Raw genomic sequence first — 24,503 nt, 5'->3', positions numbered from 1 at the left:
TTAATTGACTCGCACTTCCTGCATCTGTCTGCTCTACAGAAGGAAGTGTTTCTCATGCCAGGCTGGAGAAGGAGCACAAGGCAAGTATTGTCAAGAACAGCTCAGTATTAAATAGAGTGCATTTGTGTGGATGTCATAAGATGGAAGGCCTTCTCCAACAGAAGCCAGTCAATTCCACTTGCTTCCCTCATTTCCAATGAGGCCTTAAGCTGTTTCCTGTCAGTTCTGGGTTTGCCTCTTAAAGACTGAAATGGGATCCAGGAAAAACCTCTTTTGGGACAAAAGCTAATGGGGCCTAGATTGGTGGCCCTTTAGCCCTGAGTTTAGATGGCATGAATGTGGGGCTCATGTTCCTTTTCCAAGTGCCTTTTCTGTTCCTGGTCAGAGGGCAGGGGGATGTGATTAGGAAGATGATCAGCAGCTTGACCAGAGCCAGAACCACAGTGTGCATGTTATTATCTCCCTGAGGAACTTCGAAGTCTTAAGATCACAAGCGGGAGTTTACAAAGAGTAAGAGTCTTGTTTTATGCTATTTTTGCTAAAGATTTTTTTCTGTGTGTGTGGACCATTTTTAAAGTCTTATTGAATGTGTTACAGTATTACTTCTGTTTTATGTGGCTTTTTTTGGCCATGAGGCATGTGGGATTTTAGCTCCCCAACCCGCACCCCCTGCATTGGAAGGTGAAATGTTAACCATGGAACAGCCAGGGAAGTCCCTATGCTCTTCTTTTAAAACACGTTCTTAAACATTATGTTTTAAAAACCTTGCTTATGAAGAGCTGTTATTGATTATGGCTTTCATTATTTTGCTGCCAAAATCAGAGGCTGGTATAATTTGGGGGGATTGCTTTAGAAATTAAATATTTAAGTTTTCTCCCAACACCTCATACTTTGTAACACATTCACTATTTTCTTTCTTTTCAATGCAATTTAGGTAGTTAATATTAACTATGTTTTAAATTACTTAACTGGTTGAATTCTATGCCATCTCATGAGGATCTCTCTGAATACTTTGATGCCAAATTGGCATTCTTGCTATGTGCAAAAAAATTGAGAAGATAAAAGCTTTTTGTTTTGACATTTTATTAAAAATAAATGAATGTAACATGTGGTGGCGGTGGTTTAGTCGCTAAGTCATGTCCAACTCTTGGGATCCCATGGATTGTAGCCTGCCAGGCTCCTCTGTCCATGGGATTCTACGGGAGAGAATACTACAGTGGGTTGCCATTTCCTTCCCCACAGAATCTTCCTGACTCAGGAATCGAACTCAGGTCTCCTGCGTTGCAGGCAGATTCTTTACCAACTGAGCTATGAGGAAAGCCCTTTGTTTTGACATTTTATTAAAAATAAATGTATAGAACAGTCTTATGGACTCTGTGGGAGAGGGAGAGGGTGGGAAGATTTGGGAGAATGGCATTGAAACATGTAAAATATCATGTAAGAAACGAGTTGCCAGTCCAGGTTCGATGCACGATACTGGATGCTTGGGGCTGGTGCACTGGGACGACCCAGAGGGATGGTATGGGGAGGGAGGAGGGAGGAGGGTTCAGGATGGGGAACACGTGTATACCTGTGGCAGATTCATTTTGATATTTGGCAAAACTAATACAATTATGTAAAGTTTAAAAATAAAATAAAATTAGAAAAAAAAATAAATGAATGTAACACATAGACCACATTAAACCTGCATCATCAGAACTGTGGGCTACAGCTACATTTCACATGCAAAACAGTGAATTTTCTTAAGTTCAGTCTGATTTGTGATGAGATGTGTGAATGTTATTCTGCTCTTCAATCTAAGTACAGCAGATTGATTCTATCTCCTCCTAGTTTAAGAGAAGTTACCAACATACCAAAGGTCAGATCACTGGTCAGAGGCAGAGCTATGACTGAGTCCAGATCTCTGAACCTTGGTTCAGTGCCTTTTTCAGGTATGCTACCATCCATTGAGAGGAGGGCATGGCAACCCACTGCAATATTCTTGCCTAGAGAATCCCATGGACAGAGGAGCCAGGCAGGCTACAGTCCATGGGGTCACAAAGAGTCAGACATGACTGAAGCAACCTAGCATGCAGGCATGCTTTATCCATTGATCCCTTTTATTTTTTTCCAGCTAGCAGAAATTTCTGAAACAAGCTTTTTATAGCTACATTATATGTATTCCCAATCTGGAATGAAAATCCATACTTAGAAACTAGTAGGTAAATAAAACAGAAAATTTCTATTATTTATACCCCAATGATTCATCAAAATACTACTCCAAGTGAGTATTTAATACCTTTACATATGATCCAATTTGCAAAACTTAAAAAATACACTATTTGGGGGGAACTGTCTATTGATCAAGAACCCATCCTTCTCTCTCTAGAGATCATAACAGAACCATAGGATCTCAGGGCCAGCAATCATTTACAGATAGTCTATCCCAGTAACATGACACAATAATAGCATAAAACTGTGGTGGTCAGGCACCTGTTTCTGAATGAGCTCCTGTCCTTTCTCTGGATGCATGTGTACAAGGTTCAGCTGTGGAGACACGGATCTCCTGAAAGGGTAAATATCCCGAACGTAGGTCTGTGGTGGGGTTACACAAAGACAAAAAGAGTTCAAACGGCTAAACTCTGACTCTCATTTTCTCATTCCCCAAAGGGCAGACAAACATAAGTTATGTATTTTCTAATGGTTTCCATTCTTACTATTTCGCCCTCCGGCCAAATTCTACAAAATCCCAGGAATATACCCCCTCCTTAGGAAAGCTTCAAACTCCCCAAGCCAGATACACTTTCCCAATCCCAAATGCCCTGCCAGGAGCAAGGGAGCCAGAGGCAATTTACTAAAACACATTCTGGAAGAGGAAGAAAATCATTCTAAAGTGCTGTCAGTGGTCTTGAAGCTTCCTTTTGCTAATTAGATCAGGTTTCCATGATCATGCTTAATATAGTGGAACAAGAATAATGTTAACATTCCAAATAGATATATGTCCTTACAATATGGGAACTTAACTTTCACTTAGATGTAATAAGAGTGACAATATACCTTACTTGACTTCTTCAATTATTACAACAACTCTAAAGTAGACACCATCATCACCTTCACTTTACAGGCAAGCAAACTGAAGGGTATGAAGGTCAAGTGGCCAGTCCAAACCTATGTTGACAGTAAGACAGTGTGATCCAAGAGCCATACTCCCCACCGTTAAACAGTGACACACCCCTGAGGGAAGCTGCCCTCAGGAAAGGCATAACAGGCTCTTGACACAACTCTCCATGAGCGTCATCACTCCACAGGCTTACCTTATTATAGTGGATAAGGTTCCATCGTTTATCCATGAGAAAGTAATGTGTTGACTGAGATTCTGGGATATTAAAAAACTCCAGACACTCCTAGAATAACAACAACAAATCTTAAAAAAACATTTACTGAGATCATATTATGAGCCAAACAGTAAGATGAAAGACAAAAATGCCATAAAAACAAGGTAATTTCTTATAAGGAATATAAATATATGTATTTATATCTTACATTGTGTATATTATATGTGTGCATATATGTGTATATATATTATACACACATATATATGAATATATACAGGCACATAGCCATCTAAAAAATGATAGCATAAAGACTGTGTAAGATCTCGTAAGACAAAGGTAGGGGTTAAGAGGTGTAAGCTATATTTATTAATATATGATAAATAAGCTACAAGGACACAGTGTGCAACACAGAATGTATTTTACAATAATTATAAATGGAATATGACCTTTAAAAATTGTGAATCACTAGGCTGTACACCTGAAGTTTATATAATATTATACATCAACTATACCTTAATTTTGGAGAAGAAACTGGCATTCCACACCTGTATTCTTGCCTGGAGAATCACATGGACAGAGGAGCCTGGTGGGCTAGAGTCCATGGGGTCACAAAGAGTTGGACATGACTGAGCTACTAACATACATACCTCAATTTAAAAAGGACACTGTGACATAAACTATCTGCTCTGCTCTCATAGTGCTAAACGAGGTACAATTATAGTACAGCCTTGAGTGATGAACTGTGGAGACACAGTGGCATCTACTGGCCTCAGTATCAGGAAGAAAGCATGTTCAGTAGCAGCATTAAGAGTATTATGAACTACAATGATTGAGCACTTATCTACTATATTCTACATTCAAGGCTTCCCATGTAGAGAACTTACATGTGTGTGTGTGTGTATGTGCGCGCGCGCGCACGCATGTGTGTAGGAATGCTAAGTTTCTTCAGTCATGTCTGACTCTTCGCAACCCTTTGGACTGTAGCCCACCAGATTCCTCTGTCCATGGGATTCTCCAGGCAAGAATACTGGAATACTTGTCATGCCCTCCTCCAGGGAATCTTCCCAACCCAGGGAGAAAACTTGTATAACCTGCACTAATATCGAGCACTGCTGAAAAAGCAACTGAGACTAGAGAGAGCCTGCCATTTGATTTATTTAGGTGACACTGGTTGTGGTGGAGCCTGAGTTTGAACTCACTGCCTAGGGGAAGTGGATGTTGAAGTCTGTTTCCCTGGGCCTGAGAGATTCTCTGGGGATGAATGGGTGAGACTTGGAGGAGACCTAACAACCTTTTCTACTGAAATCAGATACATAGGTTTGGCAAGCTGGTTTTCTCAGAGGTCTTTCTACTTATGTCTGGGCCAACAGTTAGGACTTCAGATAAAAGAGGAATCACTGTACTAGTATACTTATTACTTTTCCTTTAAAACCTTCCAGGCATGAGTAGCTGGATTGCATTTCTCTTGAGGTACACAGTTGCCATAACCATTAAAAATACTTTCTTGATTCACCTAATGTATTCTAAGGTGTATCTCTCTCTCTCTCTCTCTCTCTCTCTCTCTCTCTCTTCTGCCTCTCTAATCATTTCTGTCAGTGGCAAGTCAAGACTATGTATCAGTCAACTCAGTGCCAAAATAAGTGTCTCTGCATGGGTCACCTGATCACCAGAGTCTGTCCCAGTGTTCTTGGTGTACAAACCCAGGGCAGCTCCAGAACAACCACAAGCGATACCAGGATGCTCTAAAGTAGGATTCTCAGCATCTGAAGACAAGTGTTATGAGCTTTGTAGCTGAGAGGGAGCCTTTGGCTACTTCAGTGCAGAGGTAAAATGTCAGTGAAAGTGGGAAAAATATGCAAGAAAATAAAAGCAGGCAAAAGTGGGGCAGATTCTAGAAGATGTAAATAAATGCACATATTTATTTGAAGGTAGGAAAATGCCATTTAATTCTAAACTGGATGATCAGTGAAGTGGCCGTAGCCATTGTGCATTAAAGGGTGTGGAGAAAAGGGAACCCTCCTACACTGTTGGTGGGAATGCAAACTAGTACAGCCACTATGGAGAACAGTGTGGAGATTCCTTAAAAAACTGGAAATAGAACTGCCTTATGATCCAGCAATCCCACTGCTGGGCATACACACTGAGGAAACCAGAAGGGAAAGAGACACATGTACCCCAATGTTCATCGCAGCACTGTTTATAATAGCCAGGACACGGAAGCAACCTAGATGCCCATCAGCAGATGAATGGATAAGAAAGCTGTGGTACATATACACAATGGAGTATTACTCAGCCATTAAAAAGAATACATTTGAATCAGTTCTAATGAGGTGGATGAAACTGGAGCCTATTATACACAGTGAAGTAAGCCAGAAGGAAAAACACCAATACAGTATACTAACACATATATATGGAATTTAGAAAGATGGTAACAATAACCCGGTGTACGAGACAGCAAAAGAGACACTGATGTATAGAACAGTCTTATGGACTCTGTGGGAGAGGGAGAGGGTGGGAAGATTTGGGAGAATGACATTTAAACATGTAAAATATCATGTAGGAAACGAGTTGCCAGTCCAGGTTCGATGCGTGATGCTGGATGCTTGGGGCTGGTGCACTGGGACGACCCAGAGGGGTGGTGTGGGGAGGGAGGGGGGAGGAGGGTTCAGGATGGGGAGCACATGTGTGCCTGTGGCAGATTCATTTTGATGTTTGGTAAAACTAATGCACTTATGTAAAGTTATAAAATAAAATAAAATTAAAATTAAAATAAAAAAAAATCACTTCTGTTCAAAGTCATCCCTACCTTTAACAGGGCTTCAAACTGAGTGTCTTCATGGACTGGCAACTGGGTTGGGATGTCACACTCATTCTGTCCATGAACTACCAAGGTTTTGGTACCTACAAAAGGTAAAAATCATAATAAACTGACTTCTACTATGAAGAAGTTTGAATACAAAGCATGAAATATTGAAATATTATTAAGCTGATGTTTTTCTTGTTATTATGATGACTATTAGTGAGGGTTTAATGTGAGTTGAGGATTCTGTTAGTGAGGGTTTAATGTGAGCTGTGCATTCCACTATCTGTACTCCTTTTTTTTATAGTCAATATCTGCTTTAAATATGTTTCCTTATTATTTAATAATGATAGCTACCATTTATGGAGTTCCCAATACTTATCAATGGTGTTATGTGTATAATCGTATTTAAATCTCCCAACAACCCTATGACACTAGTGTTATTATTTTCGTGTTACAAATGAAGAAACAGAGAACTTATTTTTATAAATAAGAATGTATAAGTAACTTAGTCAAAGACATTTATTTACTAGAAGAGTCAGAATTCAAGCTTTAAACACTGCAACAAATAATATATTCCTAAATTTTAAATAATGGCTGAGAAAATACAAACACAGAGACTAGCAAAAGCTAAACAAGTACCTAAAACATAGTTTATTATTTATTTTTTTAAAGACTTTTTGATGCAGACCATTTTTAAAGTCTTTATTGAATTTGTTACAACACTGCTTGAGTTTTACATTTTGGTTTTCTGGCTGCGAGGTATGTGGGATCTTAGTTCTCTGGCCAGAGATCAAACCCTCACCTCCTATAATGGAAGGTTAAGCCCCAACCTCTGGGCCACCAAGGAAGTCCCATGAAATGTAGTTTCAATTTACTTGTTCTGTATTTTACTTGGCTGGTGAGACAGTATTTCTACTTCATTCCTTAATTATAAATCTTTGTGAACATTATGATAGACCTTGCTTTTCAATGAGCTGATTTTAAGTATATGCCTGACAATATGAGTTTCTTTAATAAAAATGAACACTTTGCTGAATAATCTATAGACACATAAATACACAATTACCATTTACTGAATGCTGACCATGTGTCAGACATGACAGCAAGTATTTTACAAATCTAAACTCATTTATTCCTCACAATTGTGAAGTATGAATTAGATCCCCAATTTACCCATAAAGAAAGCTTCAAAAATTATGTACCTTGTCATAGCTAATATTAATCATACAGACAATGAGAGGCAGTGCTCTGATTTTAACAGGGGGCTCTTTGCTGCCCGTGTTAAATAAAAACTGTGTTCTTATTTATATATAATTCTGTCTTTCTCTTTATATCGATACATGTATCATCGCACATTTTCTTAGTCATTGCACAAGGATAAAGGCTTGGAAACATTTATTTTATCTCCAAGAAAGACAAGCTATCCAAAGTGAAAGGGAACTGTATCTAGATTTTATATCATACTGCATGTTCTTTTGTAATTCTCCTTCCTGCTTTTCCCCTTTGCAATTTTTCATAAAGCCATCTCTCAGTAAGTTCACAAAAGCCTGGGGTCCATGCCACGCAACAATATTATTCTCCCTGCAGTGCCAAAAATCCCTTCAAAAAGGCTTTCAGTTCAGCTGGCCCTCTGCGATAGACTTAAACACATCTTTCACCTTGGCAGCCCTTCAAGGACTGACTCACACAGATCTCAGTTCTCATGTCCCCCTTTTCATCTGGCAATTGCTGACTTTTAAAGGGTCTATTGTGTTTCTTCAGATTGCGTTCAACAAAAATTCTTTGAGGCACTCAATCCCAGGGTTGGCAAGTTTTCTCATGAATAAAAGAGACACTTGGTCTGTAAAAGGGGTATTCATACTCTTAGAAAAGTTCTGTCATCTGAAGGCAGTACCTGGCATTGAAGCGGTCACCAGGAGCTTCACCTCACACTGCTCCTTCTTCATTGTCTGCTTCAGATCCTTGAAGAACAGGCCTTCCACATAACCGACCACCTCCCACAGGAAAGTCAGAGTGGCCGAAATGGCGTCCATCCCCCACTCACAGGGGGTCCTCACAAAGTACATGATTAATCCCACCTGCAACTCAGGACAGGAGGAGGTCACAAAGCCACAATGACTCTGAATTCGCATTCTCATTTCCTTAGCTTTGCATTTTCTTAATTAGATATTCTTTTTTTGCTTTTGTATTCTCTGTTCAAGTGCTTCTCTAGCATCTTCAGTGGCAGTAAGCAGGAGAAGGTATAACTGGAAAACTGGCCAGAGTAGGTTGCCATACATTTTTGCATTATCACCAAAATACCTACTGCTTAAGAGGAAAGCAAAAGACCATGTTTTCCAGCTTTCAAGTCACTTGGTGGCTCAGGTACTTGGACCACCCAAAATGACTATGTGACGTTTGTCCAAACACTGTTTTCAGCTTGGATTATGTCTAATAATTATATCTGACATAAGAACACTCTGCTTGGCTAAGTTGGTGAACTTAAAAGTTTTTGTTTGTGTCCTCTGGAATAAGTTTTGAAAAACTGTGTGCCCTTTTGTATATTTTAAAGTTAACCTTTAAAATGTCCCATCATAAATTTACATTGTTAATATGAATAGAGTATGTTAAACATCCTGTATGTTGAAAAAAGAGAACTGACTATAATTGGAATGCATACTTCACATACTCCAGCACATTTGATGAAATTAGTTTTAGCTACCTTATTCAATAATGCACAACAGAATCAGAAAGAAATAATGTAAAAGCCACTGCCCATCGATTTTACACTTTTTTTTTCCTGGAAAAATTTGCTAAACCTAGAAAACTTTCCAGTTACATTGAAAGACTCAATGTCACTAACCCAGTGCACTTTGGTGACTCTGAAGGCTGAATATCCTAATGATGGCCAAACCTCATACCTAGTACAAATCTACAGAAGACAGGAAAAGGTGGGAAGTCTTGTGGGTTTTAAGGGCCTCAATCAATCAGAAATGAAGTTTCCTTAAATCTAATGCAGTACATCAGATTCTTTCCCTGTCTTACACATCTGTCAATGCAGCCTGGTGATACCTGGGAGGGTCAGAGTGGGCCTTTCTGGTGTACAGTGATGACTGAGATGGCAGACACGCCCAAGAAGTGTTAATGCCTATCTACAAAATGAGGATTTGGAGATTTATTCCCTTAAAACTATTTGGGCAGCAAACTGCTTCAAAAGTCTTCACATACCCTTAGATGGACTAAGACCCCCAGATTGAAGATCACTGAATCAAGTTGGGCAGTGGCTTTAAAAGTTCCTAATGAAGTCTGGAAGATATAGATCATGTTCCCCAACTCCCTATCACACATATCTATAATAGTTGTTAGAAAAAAGAGAGGTACAATGGTTAAAACAATGTTTAAACAGTGTTTTAAACAATGGTTTAAAACATGACTCTGCCCTTCACTGTTCTGCCATTCTGAGTACAAAACCCCTTTCCCTAGTCCACCTGAAGCATGCATGTGCTTGGGATTCAGGAAAAGATTGGGGTTTATATAAAACAAGGTTATACAGCAAGTGGCCAATGTGTACCCAGCCCTTTGCTCTAGTAACTTATCAATGACATAGTTGGGAGGATTTATGTCTAGTGTTAAGGCTTATTTGGAGTTGAAAGGAGAATATGGCAGAAGGGAACTGAAATGTCCATTTTCTTGTCCAAGGGCAAAAGGATGGAGGGGAGCAATATAAGTGTTTCCCCCATCCAGTGACTTGGGGAAGCAGCAGGCACCCCAAAGGGGCTTTTGCCTCTACTGTTTGTGTCTCTGACAAGAGTTCACCACAGAGCCTTTTGATACCAATCTGGCTGTAACATAAACTTGGCAGACCACATACTTAAACTGAAGGAGGCTGTGATATTTTTGGCTGTGCTAATCTACCTTGGATTTCTGAGTAGTGCAGATAGGAGACGTAGTAGTAGAAAGTTTGGCTGGAGAGATTTTTGGATAGAACTGCCATAGGCTGGTTCACTGAGCAGGATACTCTAGTCAGAGGACTTCCTAATCTAAAGCCATGTGGAACAACCAGAACTCAGAGGGGTGGGTAGCACCAGCAGGAGCTGAGATGGAGTCTCCCAGCAAGCACTGCTGGCAGTAGACAAGGTTTGCAAGTTACAGAAGCCATGGGCTTCAGCTTCCACCAGTCAGGCGTTCAGCAACCAGCCAGATCGAGAGCTCTGTCTAACAAGTGGAGGAGCTGGGGCAAACATTGGACAGGAGATAGAATTCTGAACAAAGGTCTTTTTTTCTCCCCAACTCCAAATAACATCTAGAGATGAAAGAAGTTAGAAGGGAGGAGAATTCCTAGAGGTTAAGTATTTTTAGACAAGAGAGACCAAATACTATCCAAAGGTACTATTTATATATTTCTATCAGTCTGAACTTAAAATTGGATTGGACATTTATTTATATTTTTCCCCTTGTCCACCAGCAGGTGGGCATTCATAATGAAAACCACCTCAGTCATAAACACAGGGAAGGAATTACAACTTTTGTTTGCACATCAGAGTAGTAGCATTGAGTTAAATTTATCATCCTCCTGCAGATGCATATGGATAACTCTTCTATTTCCCCACTCGCAGAAGACCAGTGATGGTTAGGAAGAAAGAACATTCTCCCAACACTGAAATTCATTTGGCCATCTGTCTGCTTGAATTAAGGTGTAGTTTAAAAGAACAGTCATCAAGCCAACAGTCCCCAAACTGCATATTCATTTAGGGTATAAGGAGGAGAATGTGAAGAAACTGGCAAATTCTGGAGGGTTCAGGAAGGAGCTGTGAGGATAATGTAAAGCACAGATAGTTGCTATGGAAAAATACACTCAGGAATACTTTGTATCTAGGGCAACATTTTCCTCTGTGTGTGTGTATGTGTTTTAAACAGTGAGATACTAAAAGGAAAAGAATGACTAAAAATGACACATACATTTTTCAACAGAAAACTAAAATTAAGGACCAACATGAGGAAGTTCTACAATGCTAAAGAGAGACAGGGAGGAAACAGACATTTATTGAGTGCCCATCACATGCCAGGGATTGTGCCAGGAGGAGTTTTCCCGTATAATCAGTGGTGAATTCAGCTGACTATGATGCAACTTCAGGCACACAGTTAATGAAAATTTATTTGAAAAAATCCCCTAAGACCTTTTTCTCGCATTGTTGCTCCTTACTTGGAAATGAACATTTATAACCTACTGGAGGTGAAACTCACCAAGTAGTTGAATAGGATGTGAGAGGTCTGAGCAGGAAAGTCTCCGATATTCAGGAGCAGTTTGCGCAGCATGTACATTAACTCATCCTGAAAGAGCAACAGAATCTATGTCTCATTCATCTGCCATGTTGTAGGAAATAATACTAACTTTTTGAAAAGCAAGGTGGGGGAATTTTTCTTACTTTTGCCCACATGTTGATTTCCCTTATGTTCAGCATTTTAATACAGTATTTGTGATGCTTGATAAATTATTTAAGCCAACTGTAACACCTTTTCCTAGAAGCTAGCATATGAAGTTATTAAGTAATAGTCTGCTGCTACTGCTGCTGCTAAGTCACTTCAGTCGTGTCAGCAATAGTCAGACATTTTTTAAAAATAAAAACTAAGACTGACTCTATAGGTTACAGGCAAATCACAGGAAAGCTGTATATTTAGTCAACACTATTTACTATAGCTTTCAGGTGTGATGAAAATGTGAGGAGGACCTATCTTAAGAAACTATTAACAAATTAGGTTTATTAAACTTCATAGTTCTGTTTCCTAGGTAGATGTTTATAATTAACCTTTCTTTCAGAAACTAAACTTAACTGTCCAGCAAATGGAACAATAATATAGAAATGAAGAAACAATTTATAATTATTGATATATTTTGTCATTGCTCAGAAAGCTACTTTTCTTTGGCATCATCTTCTTATAGGGTGAACTGGTAAATTAAATGTCTTCATTAAAGGAGAGTTTCAACATACACTAATAATATTACCTGTATCACATACTACCAACCAATCAGAATTCAGTAAATGTACTCAACACTGAAAACATTATATGGAATTTAATCTTTGTTTAAAAGACTGAGAATCTTTCAGTATCTTATGGTCATTACCAGCAGCGTACCACACACATATGGAGACATCAGTTAATGGGGAAATTCAAAAGAAAACAGCAAAGTTTAATTTGTTCATTATTATCATTATGCAAAGTACTTCTTGGTTATGTGTCAACCAATGTTGCATGAATATCACAATAAAGTTCACTGTTTGTTGTTTAACCATGTTCACACACAGAGCTACTATAAACACAGAAGATTTTACTTGTCTATTGCTGATGGTCAGTTTTTCCAGAAAATGTCGAAGAACTGTTGATGGATCTTCAATTAGACAATTCCATAAGACTTGCTGGGCCACAGCACTCACTTTAGAAGAGAAAATAAATTGAACATTCATTTTAAATGGACATAAATCTATTAGATATAGTGTTCAAGTAATTTCTAAGCTTTAATTGGTTTCTCTAAAATTTTTGCCTCACAGAGTTCTATGAACCCTTTTTCTACTGAAGGTAAGTATTCTTCTTTTTGTTGTTGTTTCTGAACATTTTAGCCTATAAAGAAAAGGTGACAAAAGCGTATAGGATGGTCTTTAAATACTAGCATTGCTTCTCTAAAGAATGTATTTGTGATAGACAATGGAATATCATTCAAGCTTAAAAAGAAGGAAATTCTCCCACTTAACAACATTATGGATGGACTTTGAGGGTGTCATGCAAAGTGAAAGAAGTCAGACAGAGAAAGACAAATGTATGATCTCAATTACATGTGGAATGTAAGAAAAACCCAAACTCATAGATACAGAGAACAGACTGGTTACCAGAGGTGGGGGGTGGGCACTGGGGCTGAGTGAAGGTGGTCAAAGATTACAAACTTTCAGTTCTAAGATAAATAAATCCTAGAAAGGTACAGCATGATTATATTTAACAGTACTATACTGTATATTTGAAAGCTGTTAAGAGAATATATATTAAAAGTTCTCATCATAAAAAAACATTGAAACTACGTGTGGAGATGAATGTTAAATAAACTTACTGTGGTATTCATTTTGCAATATATACATACATCAAATGTTTACGTTGCATATCTAAAACTAGCACAATGTTATAAGTCAATAAGGGCTTCCCTGGTGGCTCAGAGGTTAAAGCATCTGCCTGGAATGCAGGAGACCTGGGTTCGATCCCTGGGTTGGGCAGATCCCCTGGAGAAGGAAATGGCAATTCACTCCAGTACTCTTGCCTGGAGAATCCCATGGAGAGAGGAGCCTGGTAGGCTACAGTCCATGGGGTTGCAAAGAGTTGGACACAACTGAGTGACTTCAGGGTCAGGGTCATACTTTAATAAACAAGAATACATTTATGAATCTTTGTTTTGGAAATCATCCTACTATTAACAGTGGTATTTATTAAAGTCCTATTTCATTGTTTGCTATATGGAGAAACTTCTAATGTAATATTTTGGGTTTTAGAAAATACGTTTTTGTTTAGAATGCATATGAATTAGACCTGACCTTATATTGTTCACATAAATGCTTTCAGTAACAACTCCTTCAAAAAGATGACATAGTTGAGCCAGTAATAGTTAAGGTTCCCACTTCTAATGAGGATGGCTTAGGAATAAATAATTATTCCTAATGTGAAAGAAAAAGTGCTACTTCTTTGGGGAAGGTAGTTGGCTAAGACTGCCTGGAAGTGCCCAGGCTAAGAAAGCAGGTGGGTAAAAGTGAGTAGTGGAGAAGAAATAGACGATCTTTAGTTTAAATAGTTTAGTTCAATTTTCTAAACTAGGAATATAAAATTTAGCATGACTTTATTTTTCAGGCTATATTTTAAATAAATTATACCATCTTTTTTGCTTCAGAAGCTAACCATCCAATTAAAACTGAGCCTTATAAATAATGTTAACAAGAGATATGCAAAATAAGCTTTAGCTCTCAGGTGGTTTCATAAATAATTAAAATAAATGCAGGTTTTTGTTAGGTTGAAATTGGTTACAAAACTATAACAGTATTTTATTCTGATTGCTAAGGAAGGCATTTAATGCTTAAAACATGAAAAATACAGAAAAAGACAAGAAGGAGAATAAGACACGTCTTGTTGTTCAGTCGCTCAGTCGTGTCTGACTCTTTGCAACCCCATGGACTGTAGCATGCCAGGCTTCCCTTCCTTCACCATCTCCCAGAGCTTGCTCAAACTCAAGTCCTTTGAGTCAGTGATGCCATCCAACCATCTCATCCTCTGTCACCCCCTTCTCCTCCTGCCTTCAATCTTTCCCAGCATCAGGGTCTTTTCTAATTAGTCGAGTCTTTGAATCAGGTGGCCAAAGTATTGGAGCTTCAGCATCAGTCCTTCCAGTGAATATTCAGGACTGATCTCCTTTAGGATTGACTTGTTTGATCTCCTTGCAGTCCAAGGGACTCTCAAGAGTCTTCTCCAACACTACAGTTCAAAAGCATCAACTCTTCAGCACTCGGCCTTCTTTATGATCTAACTCTCACATCCATACATGACTATTGGAAAAACCATAGCTTTGACTAAATGGACCCTTGTTGGCAAAGTGACGTCTCTGCTTTTTAATATGCTGTCTAGGTTTGTTATAGCTTCTCTTGCAAGGAGCAAGCGTCTTTTAATTTCATGGCTGCAGTCACCATCTGCCATGATTTTGGAGCCCGAGAAAATAAAATCTGTCACTGTTTCCATTGTTTCACCATCTATTTGCCATGAAGTGATGGGACCGAGTGCCACAATCTTAGTTTTCTGAATGTTGAGTTTTAAGCCAGCTTTTTCACTCTCCTCTTCAAAACAACTATAAACATTTCAGAGTATGTTTTTTCATACACATGGAATATATATTTACATGTATCTTTAAATAATATTGTATAGAAAATACTCTTAGGTACTCACATTTTTAATTAGCAATAAATTGAACACTTTCTGTATTAATATTTTTCTACAATATTATTTCTAATGTGCACAGAATGCTGTCATTTGGAAATACCACAACGAACTAATATCCTATTGTCAGATATTAAAATTATTTTCAAATATTTGTTCTTTCTAATATGTTCAATGTTCAGTATTCTATATAAATCTTTATTCACCCCTCAATACTGCCTTAGGAAATTGCTAGAGATCAAAATCTGTGTCAAAGGGTGTTCACACTTTTAAGGCTTTTAGGATGCACTCTATGACACTGTTTCAAGATGCTTGCATTAGATTTTTACTGCCATCAGCAAGGTGTGATAATGCTCTTTTCTTTGAATATTTACCAACTACGCATATTTTCATTTAAAATAATCCTTATAATTTTTTATATTAAAAGTAAGATTTCATTGTTGTTTTAAACAACAGTGTTATTTACAGATGTTATTGGCCATTGGATTGTGTGTTTATATTCTTTGTCCATTTGTCTATTGGCATTTTAAAAAGTCATTATTAAGTTATAAAGCTTTTTTAAAAATAATATTAATCTGTTATCTGTCACAAATGTAACTCATCTTTCAGTTCAGTTCAGTTCAGTCGCTCAGTCGTGTCCGACCCTTTGCGACCCCTCGTTTATTATTTAATTTTGTAGCTATTCTCTATAGATACTACCTCTGAAAAGGCAATCAATTGAGAAAGATGGTATTAATGATGTCAAGCCAATAACTAAGATTTCTAAGGTGGCTAAAATCACTGTTTGGTTCCTATGTGGTCAAATAAGCATTGCTCTGTTCTCTGGGCATAAACAGCACTCCTGGACCAACCCACATATTTTAAATGCAATTTCTTGGTCATAAAGTTTATGAAAAGAGAAAGTGGAGGAAGTGACAGTGTTAGTTCAGTATATAGCAAATCTGTAATTATAACATGTGCATAAAAGAACTCCATGTGTGGCCAATGGTTCATGTCTTCAAGAGCACCCAACTGTCCTTTGTCAGATGAGTACCTCAAGTATTTATTAGATGGTTTTACTAGTCAAAGCCATACCTGCCACTCCGTCTTCTCGCACCTCACCGTCCTCCATCAGATGGACAATGGGGAGCACAGCTGCACAGATACATGCTGGGAACACCGCCTGTGGGGGTTGAGGCACATGGTGGTTGGGCGTGTGTTCGGTGGTGTGTTCCTCATCTGAAGAGGGAGACATAATCGGGAAGCTTTTCTCAGTACCAGGTACATTCTCAGAACATTCTAACACAACATTTCTCAGTTCAAGGCCTACCTATAGAACATTTTTTTGGTGTATGTAGACATCTAGTTGTCACAGCATCATTTGTTGAAAAGACTATTCTTTCCCCGTTGAAGTTTCATGGTACCCTTTTTAAACATGAAATTGACATACATGTAATGGTTTACTTCTGGTCCCAACCTATGCCATTGATCTGTATATCAATCCTCAAGTCAATACCACACAATCTTGATTACTGCAGCTTTGTAGTAAGTTTTGAAATTAGGAAATGTGAGTTTTCCAACTTTGTTCTTCATTTGCAAGATTACTGTGTCTTTTCAAGGGTATGGAACAACTGAAGCCTTCATACTTTTTGGTAAGAATATAAAATGACACAGAAACTTTTGAAGTAGCTTGGCAGTATTCCTCACAAAACTTACACATAACTTCTCATAGCATCATAATTCATAATAATTGAGATGAAAACAATACAAATGTCCAGTAACTGATGACATGATCAGCAAAATGTGTTGTATCCATACAATGGAATATTATTTGGTGATAAGAAGGAATAAAGAACTGGTACATGTGACAAATGGATCAACCTTGAAAATATTATGCTGAGTGAAAGAATCTAGTCACAAAAGGCCATGTACTGTATGGTTCCATTCCTATAAAATGTGCTGATTAGGCAAATCCACAGAAATAGAAAGTACACTACTTCTTCTTGGGGTTGGAAGAACTGGTGGATGAGTGACTACTAATGGGTATAAGGTATCCCTGTTTGGGGATAACGAAAATATTCTGAAATTAAATAGCAGTGACAGTTGCAAACTCTACAAATATACTATCAATCAATTGCATTACATACTTCAAAATGGTGAATTTTATGGTATGTAAATTATATCTCAGTAAAGGTGCTATAAAAAAATATAGGTATCTTTAGACCCCGGTCCTATAAGTTGGGATTAGTTAGCATTGGTCATTTTTGAAGTTTTCCAAGGCTGTGCAATAAAGGGTTGAGAACAACTGGTTTCTGTGTAACTTTTTGATGACTTCATAAATCAGTGATGAAATCTGTGTAATCATGAAGCAGTGAGTCCCAGACAGTTCCTCATCATTAGAGAGGCATAGCTTATAAATTCTTGGACCTAAAGAGCATCACGTTTCTCCTCTGGAATCAGATTTAATTACAGGAGTGGCATGAGCTTTGTTCTTTGATTGTTGTTATTCCAGAACAGCATCCTAAAGCATCCCGCTGAGTCTTAGCTGCACACTGAAATCACCTGAGTAGATTTTAAAAAACACTGAGGTGGTGAGTCCACCCTTAGAGATTCTGATTTGATCTTGGTTGTGACCTGGGCATTTTAAAAAAACTCCCTGGTTGACTGCAGTGTGTAGTCAGGGTTGAAAACCGTCTAGAATAATGTTTTACTAAACCCTCAGCAATAAGATTACATTAATGTAATTAAAATAGAACCAACTTATCAAGGACATTGGTTGGATTAAATCAACAATTTCTTTTTTTTTTGGAATACCACTCAATCTATCTTTTCAAAACTTCAAATCAAGAAGCAAGTTATTTAATGAAAACAGTGTAATGAAGTCATGGAATTGTTTCAAACACATAAGGAATAAAGGACACATTTGTAAGAGCACGCACCTTCAGCACTGACGGCTGAACGCACTGACCAGACTGATCCTCGGCGGAAGGAGTAATTCCTGTGGGAAGTGCTGGAGGTACAGGACGGACTCACAGACAGTCGACGAGATGCCAGATTGGTGACTTCTTCTACTGGCAAAGAAAACAGGCAACGTGAACTTTGGTTTTGTAACAACAAAGTTATCATCACAACTACATTGTAGTTACATCGAAGTGTATATAGTTCTCAGAACATAAGGCTTAAATGATTTAGAGTGTACTTAGGAAAGGAAAAAACACAGAAAGAATGACAGAAAATTCCTCCCCAAAATTTCACAAAAGCAGGGCGGAAAATCACTGAATTTAGAATAGCTCATAAATTACTTTCTTTACAATTTTTGGTCTTTACTTATTTTCTTCCATTTTTATTGATATATGTGTGTGTGTTAGTCACTCAGTCGTGCCTGACTCTTTGTGACCCCATGGACTGCAGCCTGCTGGGATCCCCTGCTCATGGGACTTTCTAGGCAAGAATACTGGAGGGGGTTGCCATTTCCTTCTCCATTATTGATATGTATTCACACACACAGATATTTCGGCCATGCAGCATGTGGGATCTTATTTCCCTGATCAGAGATCAAACCCACACCCCCTGTGTTGGAAGCACAGAGTCTTAACCACTGGACAGCCCGAAAAGTCCCCATAAATCATTTTCTGACAAACTGCCAGTACTTGTGAAGGCTGAAAGCAGCTAATGGACCAACCCCATTTTTAATGATGAAAGACTGATTGAATATATTTTAGCACACACTCTGGGTTCAGCTGTTGCCTGAATCATAGTCACTGCTTGATCCATTATCATATTAGTTCATTCAACGTGGTTAATGTCCTCCTCCATAATCGGGCCAGCTCTAAACATTTAGAAAAAGACAATTTTTCTCTTTCTTTAGATAGTGTCAGGAGGTAAGTGAGAGAGAGAGGGAGCTTATCACCTCAAGTCACATAAAATTGTCAGTTTATTTTAAAGCAAGTCCTTTCCCTTTTCTGACCCAGCCCTCCAAGAAGTCCAGTGTGTAGAGGCACCTTCTTCCTCTGGCTCTGAGTTGGGTGTGCAGGTGGGCTCGTAGCAAGCCTCCTGGGTGATAGGGATGGCAGTGATGAGGCTGGCTTCTCGACCAAGACGCTTCTTCTCTTCCTCCTGTTGCAAGTTCTTTAAGATGTGTTCTGCCCTTTGATGGGAGCGGGACACAGCCCGGGCTGAAAAGGATTTCTATGGAGACATGAAGGCAAGTTTGTTTACTAGCAACTCTTCTGCATGGTCACAGACAAGAGTGGTCTACAGAATGACACAGATGTGATACTTTGCTCTCAGGAAATATTAGGGCGTTGTGATCTAGTTTCATGTTGTTTACTTGTTTCTTTTTCTACCAAGTTTCCAGGCTGTGTATAACTAAGCTATTCTTTTTCATTAAGTCTGAATAATTCTTCAAAGATGTTTATAATTTCTAGAAACAGTCTTTTTTTTTACTTTTCAAACAAAGTTCAATGATTCACTCTTTAAACACTGACATCAAAGAAACATTTTTAATACTCTCTTTCTTACCAAAATTTCTTGAACCAGTTTTAAATGAAGGACATTTATTTTGTAAGGTTAATAAAAGAGAAAGTCAGAACAATGGGAAAGAGGAGGAAAGAGATCTCTCATATGAACAACTAATTTTGAGATTTATTTCATTTTTGTATCTTATGTATCCACCACACTGTAAATACTATTTAGAAATATTAATATTAAATAATATTAACAATAAATATTCATAGAAATACAGTGGCACACTGTAAGTACTAAGCAATATTTGTAGAAACAAAGCAACTGAATGGAAATTATGAGTTGGTAGTGTTACTAAGGCTGAATGTAAAATCTGATTCTGTTTACCAGCAGCAAAAGCATAATAGATAAGAAACAATAAAGGAGACAACATTCACTCTGCAAAGCGGTCACTCTGCTTGTCTTAATCATGATCCTTATGCTGAGACAAATTCCAAGAGCTCTAGGGATAAAGCCATTGGTGTCAGAACAGGGAAGTGATCACTGACATTCTCTACTACCAGTTTGATGTCTATGTACAGTAGCAATTCTACATCTCTTTGTTGGCCCGTGGTCTGTAGGATTCAAGAGACAGACAAGGGGTGTTGGTCACTCTTCTGAAGGACTATAGTCATTAAAGCTCCCTTTATGCAACATCTTAACATAAAACCAAAGATTTTCTATAATGAATGACATAACAGCAATTAAGGGCATCGATGGGCTACATGGCAATTCATTTTCAGAGTCGGGGTCAAGCTGGTTGATTATAGTAAGGTGAGAATTGTGGAATAAGGAAAAGAGAACTAAATATAGAATCAGAAGACTTGGCTTGAAATTCACTGTGAACTTGGGAGAGAGGATGGATTTGACTCTAATGATTCCATCACATGTATGGGAGAAAACCTAAAGATTTTTATCCCAGTGGTTCAGATGCTGGAATTAGTACATATATGAGGAAGAACCAAGTGTGCCTTTATCTTTGGCACAAAACCATGAGATATGAAGGTACTGTATGCAGAAGAATTAAAATAAAAAATATTCTTATGGGTAACGAATTCAAATAAACAGTTCTCCAAGAAAACTACAAAAGGCTAGAAAATATATGTGACATGCAAAAATATTCAACCTCACTTCATATATTCAACAAACTTTTTAATGACGTGTGAATAAAAAAGCCAATAACTTTGTTTTTTTGCTGTTCAATGTGGCATTAAAAGATAACACTAGTTAATTTGAATAAGGAAGATGCTTTCCCATTCTGTTGAATGAGAGTAAAATGGTACAACTGTCCTGGGAATATTTTGTGAGATCTATCAAAAATCTTTAATTCAGGAGAAGGAAATGGCAACCCACTCCAGTGTTCTTGCCTGGAGAATCCCAGGGACAGGGAAGCCTGGTGGGCTGCTGTCTATAGGGTCGCACAGAGTTGGACACGACTGAAGCAACTTAGCAGTAGCAGCAGCAGGCCATGGCCAATTTAGCCACTGGCGCCAACACTTCAACCTGCAAACTCAGTGCCATCCAGTTCTCAAGCCCAATCCTGAGATGAAGAAATCTATTGCTGAGATTTCATCAAGTCTATGGCTGAGTCCATCAGAGTTGTGACATAAAGATGCCTGGCACAACAATGCAATACTCAATAAATGCTACTTCTGTTCTTTCTTTCATATCTAGAAAAAAAAATCTTTAATTCACATATTGATTGCCCTAAATCTCATGGGAAACTATGCAAGGAAATAATCATGAATTTGTGTAGAGAGATATGTTCTTTATTTTTTTATTTACTTTCCAAAATTTTCTACATTACTCTTGAAATTTAGAAAAATGCTATGTAACATGTGAAAAAGGCATATTTTGAAGATTCATTTTTTTCAAAGGGCACATATTCTTGGTTCTTGTTTATAAATAGACTGTGTTCTAAAGTTAACTGTTTATTAATTACATTACATAGAGCAGTGATAAATTAGAATAGGATGCCCTGAGTTCTCTGAGTGATGTTTGTGATGATGACACTGATGATCAACAAGGTAAAAAACAGACTAAGGTCCAAATAAGGAAAATAAGAGCAGTCAACTCAGTTCTTTTTCTTATTCATCCAGGGTCAATATCGTTCACTTTTGGATAGCATGCTGTGCCATGCTTAGTTGCTCAGTTATGTCCGACTTTTTGCGACCCCATGGACTATAGCCCACCAGGCTCGTGTGTCCATGGAGATTCTCCAGGCAAGAATACTGAAGTGGGTTGCCATGCCCTTCTCCAGGGGATCTTCCCAACCCAGGGATTGAACCCAGAACTCCTGCATTGCAAGCAGATTCTTTACCGTCTGAGCCACCAGGGAAGCACCTTGGATAGCGTATATAGGTTAAATAAATTGTTCTGTAATCAAGAGCAGCAAAAGTGCTACCTTGGGCTAAGAAATCAGTGCCTAATTGTTTTAATAGCTTTATAAGGCAGCTGCTGCTTTGAATTATAGAACAAACTGTCTTGGCTTGCAGGTCTGCAAATGCTCACCCCAGAAGTTACTTCCCTCTATTCTATTCCAGAAGAACTAAAGAACTTTTGTGGCTGCTGTTCTGTGTTATTATATTCTGATGACAAGAACACATTGTCTCTCACACTCATTGCTCTTCTCTCTTACAAGTACACCATGGAACCTGAAGATATGAGAAAGGAAGAATGCGTTACTCACAGACTGGTCTTCATTAATGGGGTCCTGGACACTCCCGCTGCACTGAGGGACCCAGGGAGGGTCAAACATCGGGACAGATGGCATTCCGAGCACCGGTGATGGCAGGGTGAAATTTATACTGGGAGGTGGGATCTGTTAGTTGATACCAGAGGAATGAAGGAAGATGGGAAATAAACTAGATTGAGTCTGAAGTAAAATCACAAAATAATCTTACAGAGCACAGGCAGTTACAAAGCACACAATGAATGTCTCTGGGCCTCAGTTTACCCATTAATAAAATGAAGAGTTTCAACTGTATGATCTCTATTTGTGTTAATTACCCCATCCTCCAAAAACATCTGTGTATATATAGTGAAATGTCTGCAAGTTTTATGTGCTTACCTCTGGGGATGGTACTGTGATCTTGAGGATTATAGAAACTTGATTTTCTTACTTTACCTTTCTGTATATTTTAATCTTTTTAAGAACAAGAATTCATTCATATTGGAGTTAGGTTTACTTATAAAACCAGAGAAGGGGAAAAAAGAAGCATCTCTTGGGCCATACACTGTGGATTTGAAGTTGCAGGATTGAAATGAACCTTGGGTTGGGTTTGCTAATCTAATTCCCATGTGAGAAGTGTGTGTGTATGTGCGCGCGCCCGCACACGCATGCTCACTCATGTCGGACTCTTCGCAATTCTATGGACTGTAGCCCGCAGGCTCCTCTGTCCATGGGATTATCCCAGAAGTATCCCTCACCTTAAAAATCTGCTGTGCTCCCTCTTCCATCCGGGGCCAGACCTGATAGCGAAACCTCCAGAGTGTGTGGAACTTAAGGACGGCATTCAGTCTCTGCACGGTCTCTGGATGGTGAAACTCTGACGTCAGCATATCGGACACAGCTTCGGGGACTTTCACCGCACACAACAGGAACATGGCCGCTAAAGACAGTCAACAATCCATCAGCTACACATCTTTTAAGCTGTATGATTCCTGGGGATGAGCGGAATGAGGAAACTGCTTCTGTCTCTTGAAAACGACTACTGAGCTATACAGCCAGGCCACCAGCACTAGCCAAAGAAAACCCCGTTTCATCCACTGGAAACCAGGCACCATCCTTTGTACCACCCACAATCTTCTAATATCTGATGTGAGGGCAGTGATAGCATGACATTGCAGTAGAAATCTCATTTTAAGCAACCTTTCCCTTGGCTCACAGTGAAAAGTGAATGTCAGAGGAAGCTAATGAAAAAAGGAAATCACATGCTTAAATGTCCTTTTCAGGAAATGTCTAGAGTCATCTCAGAGTAACCCTAGGATGGTACACAAAATGTCCATTAAAGTTACATGTTATATTAACAATAAAATTCAAAAGGTAGACTCTATTAGAAATGTCTACCCTTCCAAGAGGTAGAATAGATTGAGAAACCAACAGAGAATTTATGAAACATAATATCATTGTTGTTTTTTAATTTGGGGAAAGCCAAATACTAGGAAGAGAAAGGTCATTCCATGGTAAGTTACAAAGTCAATGAATAATAAGAAAAAAAAGAGTACACTCTATAGCATAGACAGAGAAGCCAGTGTCAATTGTAAAAATATTATTTAAAATTTCCCTTGTACTTTCCCCCACATCCTCAAGATATGCTCAGCCAACTCTTACGATAACTGGGGCTGTCAACATCTCTGAAACTGATCTTGGCCAAGTCCCTTAACTTCTTAGTCTGTGTTTCTCTATTGGTAAAACATCAGTGATGATGATGATGATGATGATGATGATGATGATGTAGCTGCCTCCAAATGTCTTGTTAGAATAAAATATAACAATATATGAAAAAATGCTTTGTGACATCAAAAGTACTATATATGCATAGTTTATAGAAGGTTTCCTGGGAAATTTAAAAATTGCCACCTCTGAGAAAGAGGACTGGGAGTCATGGAATAGAGGGTGACGGTTTTAAATTTCATACACTTTTACATTATTTGAATTTTTACTATGTATTTTTCAATTAAAGTAACCATACAAAATTAAAGGAATATGCACAAAAAGTGGAAAATGATGGAGAATCCAGATTTTTGCCTCTACCATTTACTAGCTACATGGCTTTGGACACATCACGTAAATTTTAGACATTTGTTTCAATACTGTAATTTGAACACAGAACACATAACCTAAGAGTTAATAAAATTAACGATGGTAGTTCATGGTCAGTCTGGGAAATCACAACACACACAAAAGAACCTTTTGTGAAATACAGTGAAGATGTAGGTTCTGGGGGAGATCATTGTAATTTTTT

At 38.3% G+C, this 24,503-nt stretch overlaps 1 protein-coding gene across 15 annotated transcripts in view; it reads right to left on the bottom strand.

The window, feature by feature from the left end:
• Positions 1-24,503, bottom strand: part of UNC80 (unc-80 homolog, NALCN channel complex subunit) — a 231,215-nt gene that overhangs the window by 60,573 nt on the left and 146,139 nt on the right. For 13 of the 15 annotated variants that reach the window (XM_061383689.1, XM_061383579.1, XM_061383649.1 and 10 more), the window contains 11 exons: positions 22,966-23,147; positions 22,226-22,357; positions 19,035-19,221; positions 17,973-18,104; positions 16,129-16,272; positions 12,429-12,529; positions 11,341-11,427; positions 8,012-8,195; positions 6,121-6,215; positions 3,294-3,383; positions 2,473-2,574 (listed from right to left, as the gene is read on the bottom strand). In XM_061383689.1, the coding sequence (XP_061239673.1) occupies positions 2,473-2,574; positions 3,294-3,383; positions 6,121-6,215; positions 8,012-8,195; positions 11,341-11,427; positions 12,429-12,529; positions 16,129-16,272; positions 17,973-18,104; positions 19,035-19,221; positions 22,226-22,357; positions 22,966-23,147 (1,436 nt within the window). The remainder of the gene's footprint in view (positions 1-2,472; positions 2,575-3,293; positions 3,384-6,120; positions 6,216-8,011; positions 8,196-11,340; positions 11,428-12,428; positions 12,530-16,128; positions 16,273-17,972; positions 18,105-19,034; positions 19,222-22,225; positions 22,358-22,965; positions 23,148-24,503) is intronic. The other 2 variants (XM_061383588.1, XM_061383632.1) reach the window with 1 other exon arrangement.

The sequence above is a fragment of the Bos javanicus genome, chromosome 2, assembly GCF_032452875.1.
Source record: "Bos javanicus breed banteng chromosome 2, ARS-OSU_banteng_1.0, whole genome shotgun sequence".
NCBI classification, from domain to species: domain Eukaryota; kingdom Metazoa; phylum Chordata; class Mammalia; order Artiodactyla; family Bovidae; genus Bos; species Bos javanicus.
Note: the sequence above shows the minus strand (reverse complement) of the source record. Positions and strands in the feature narration are given on the sequence as shown.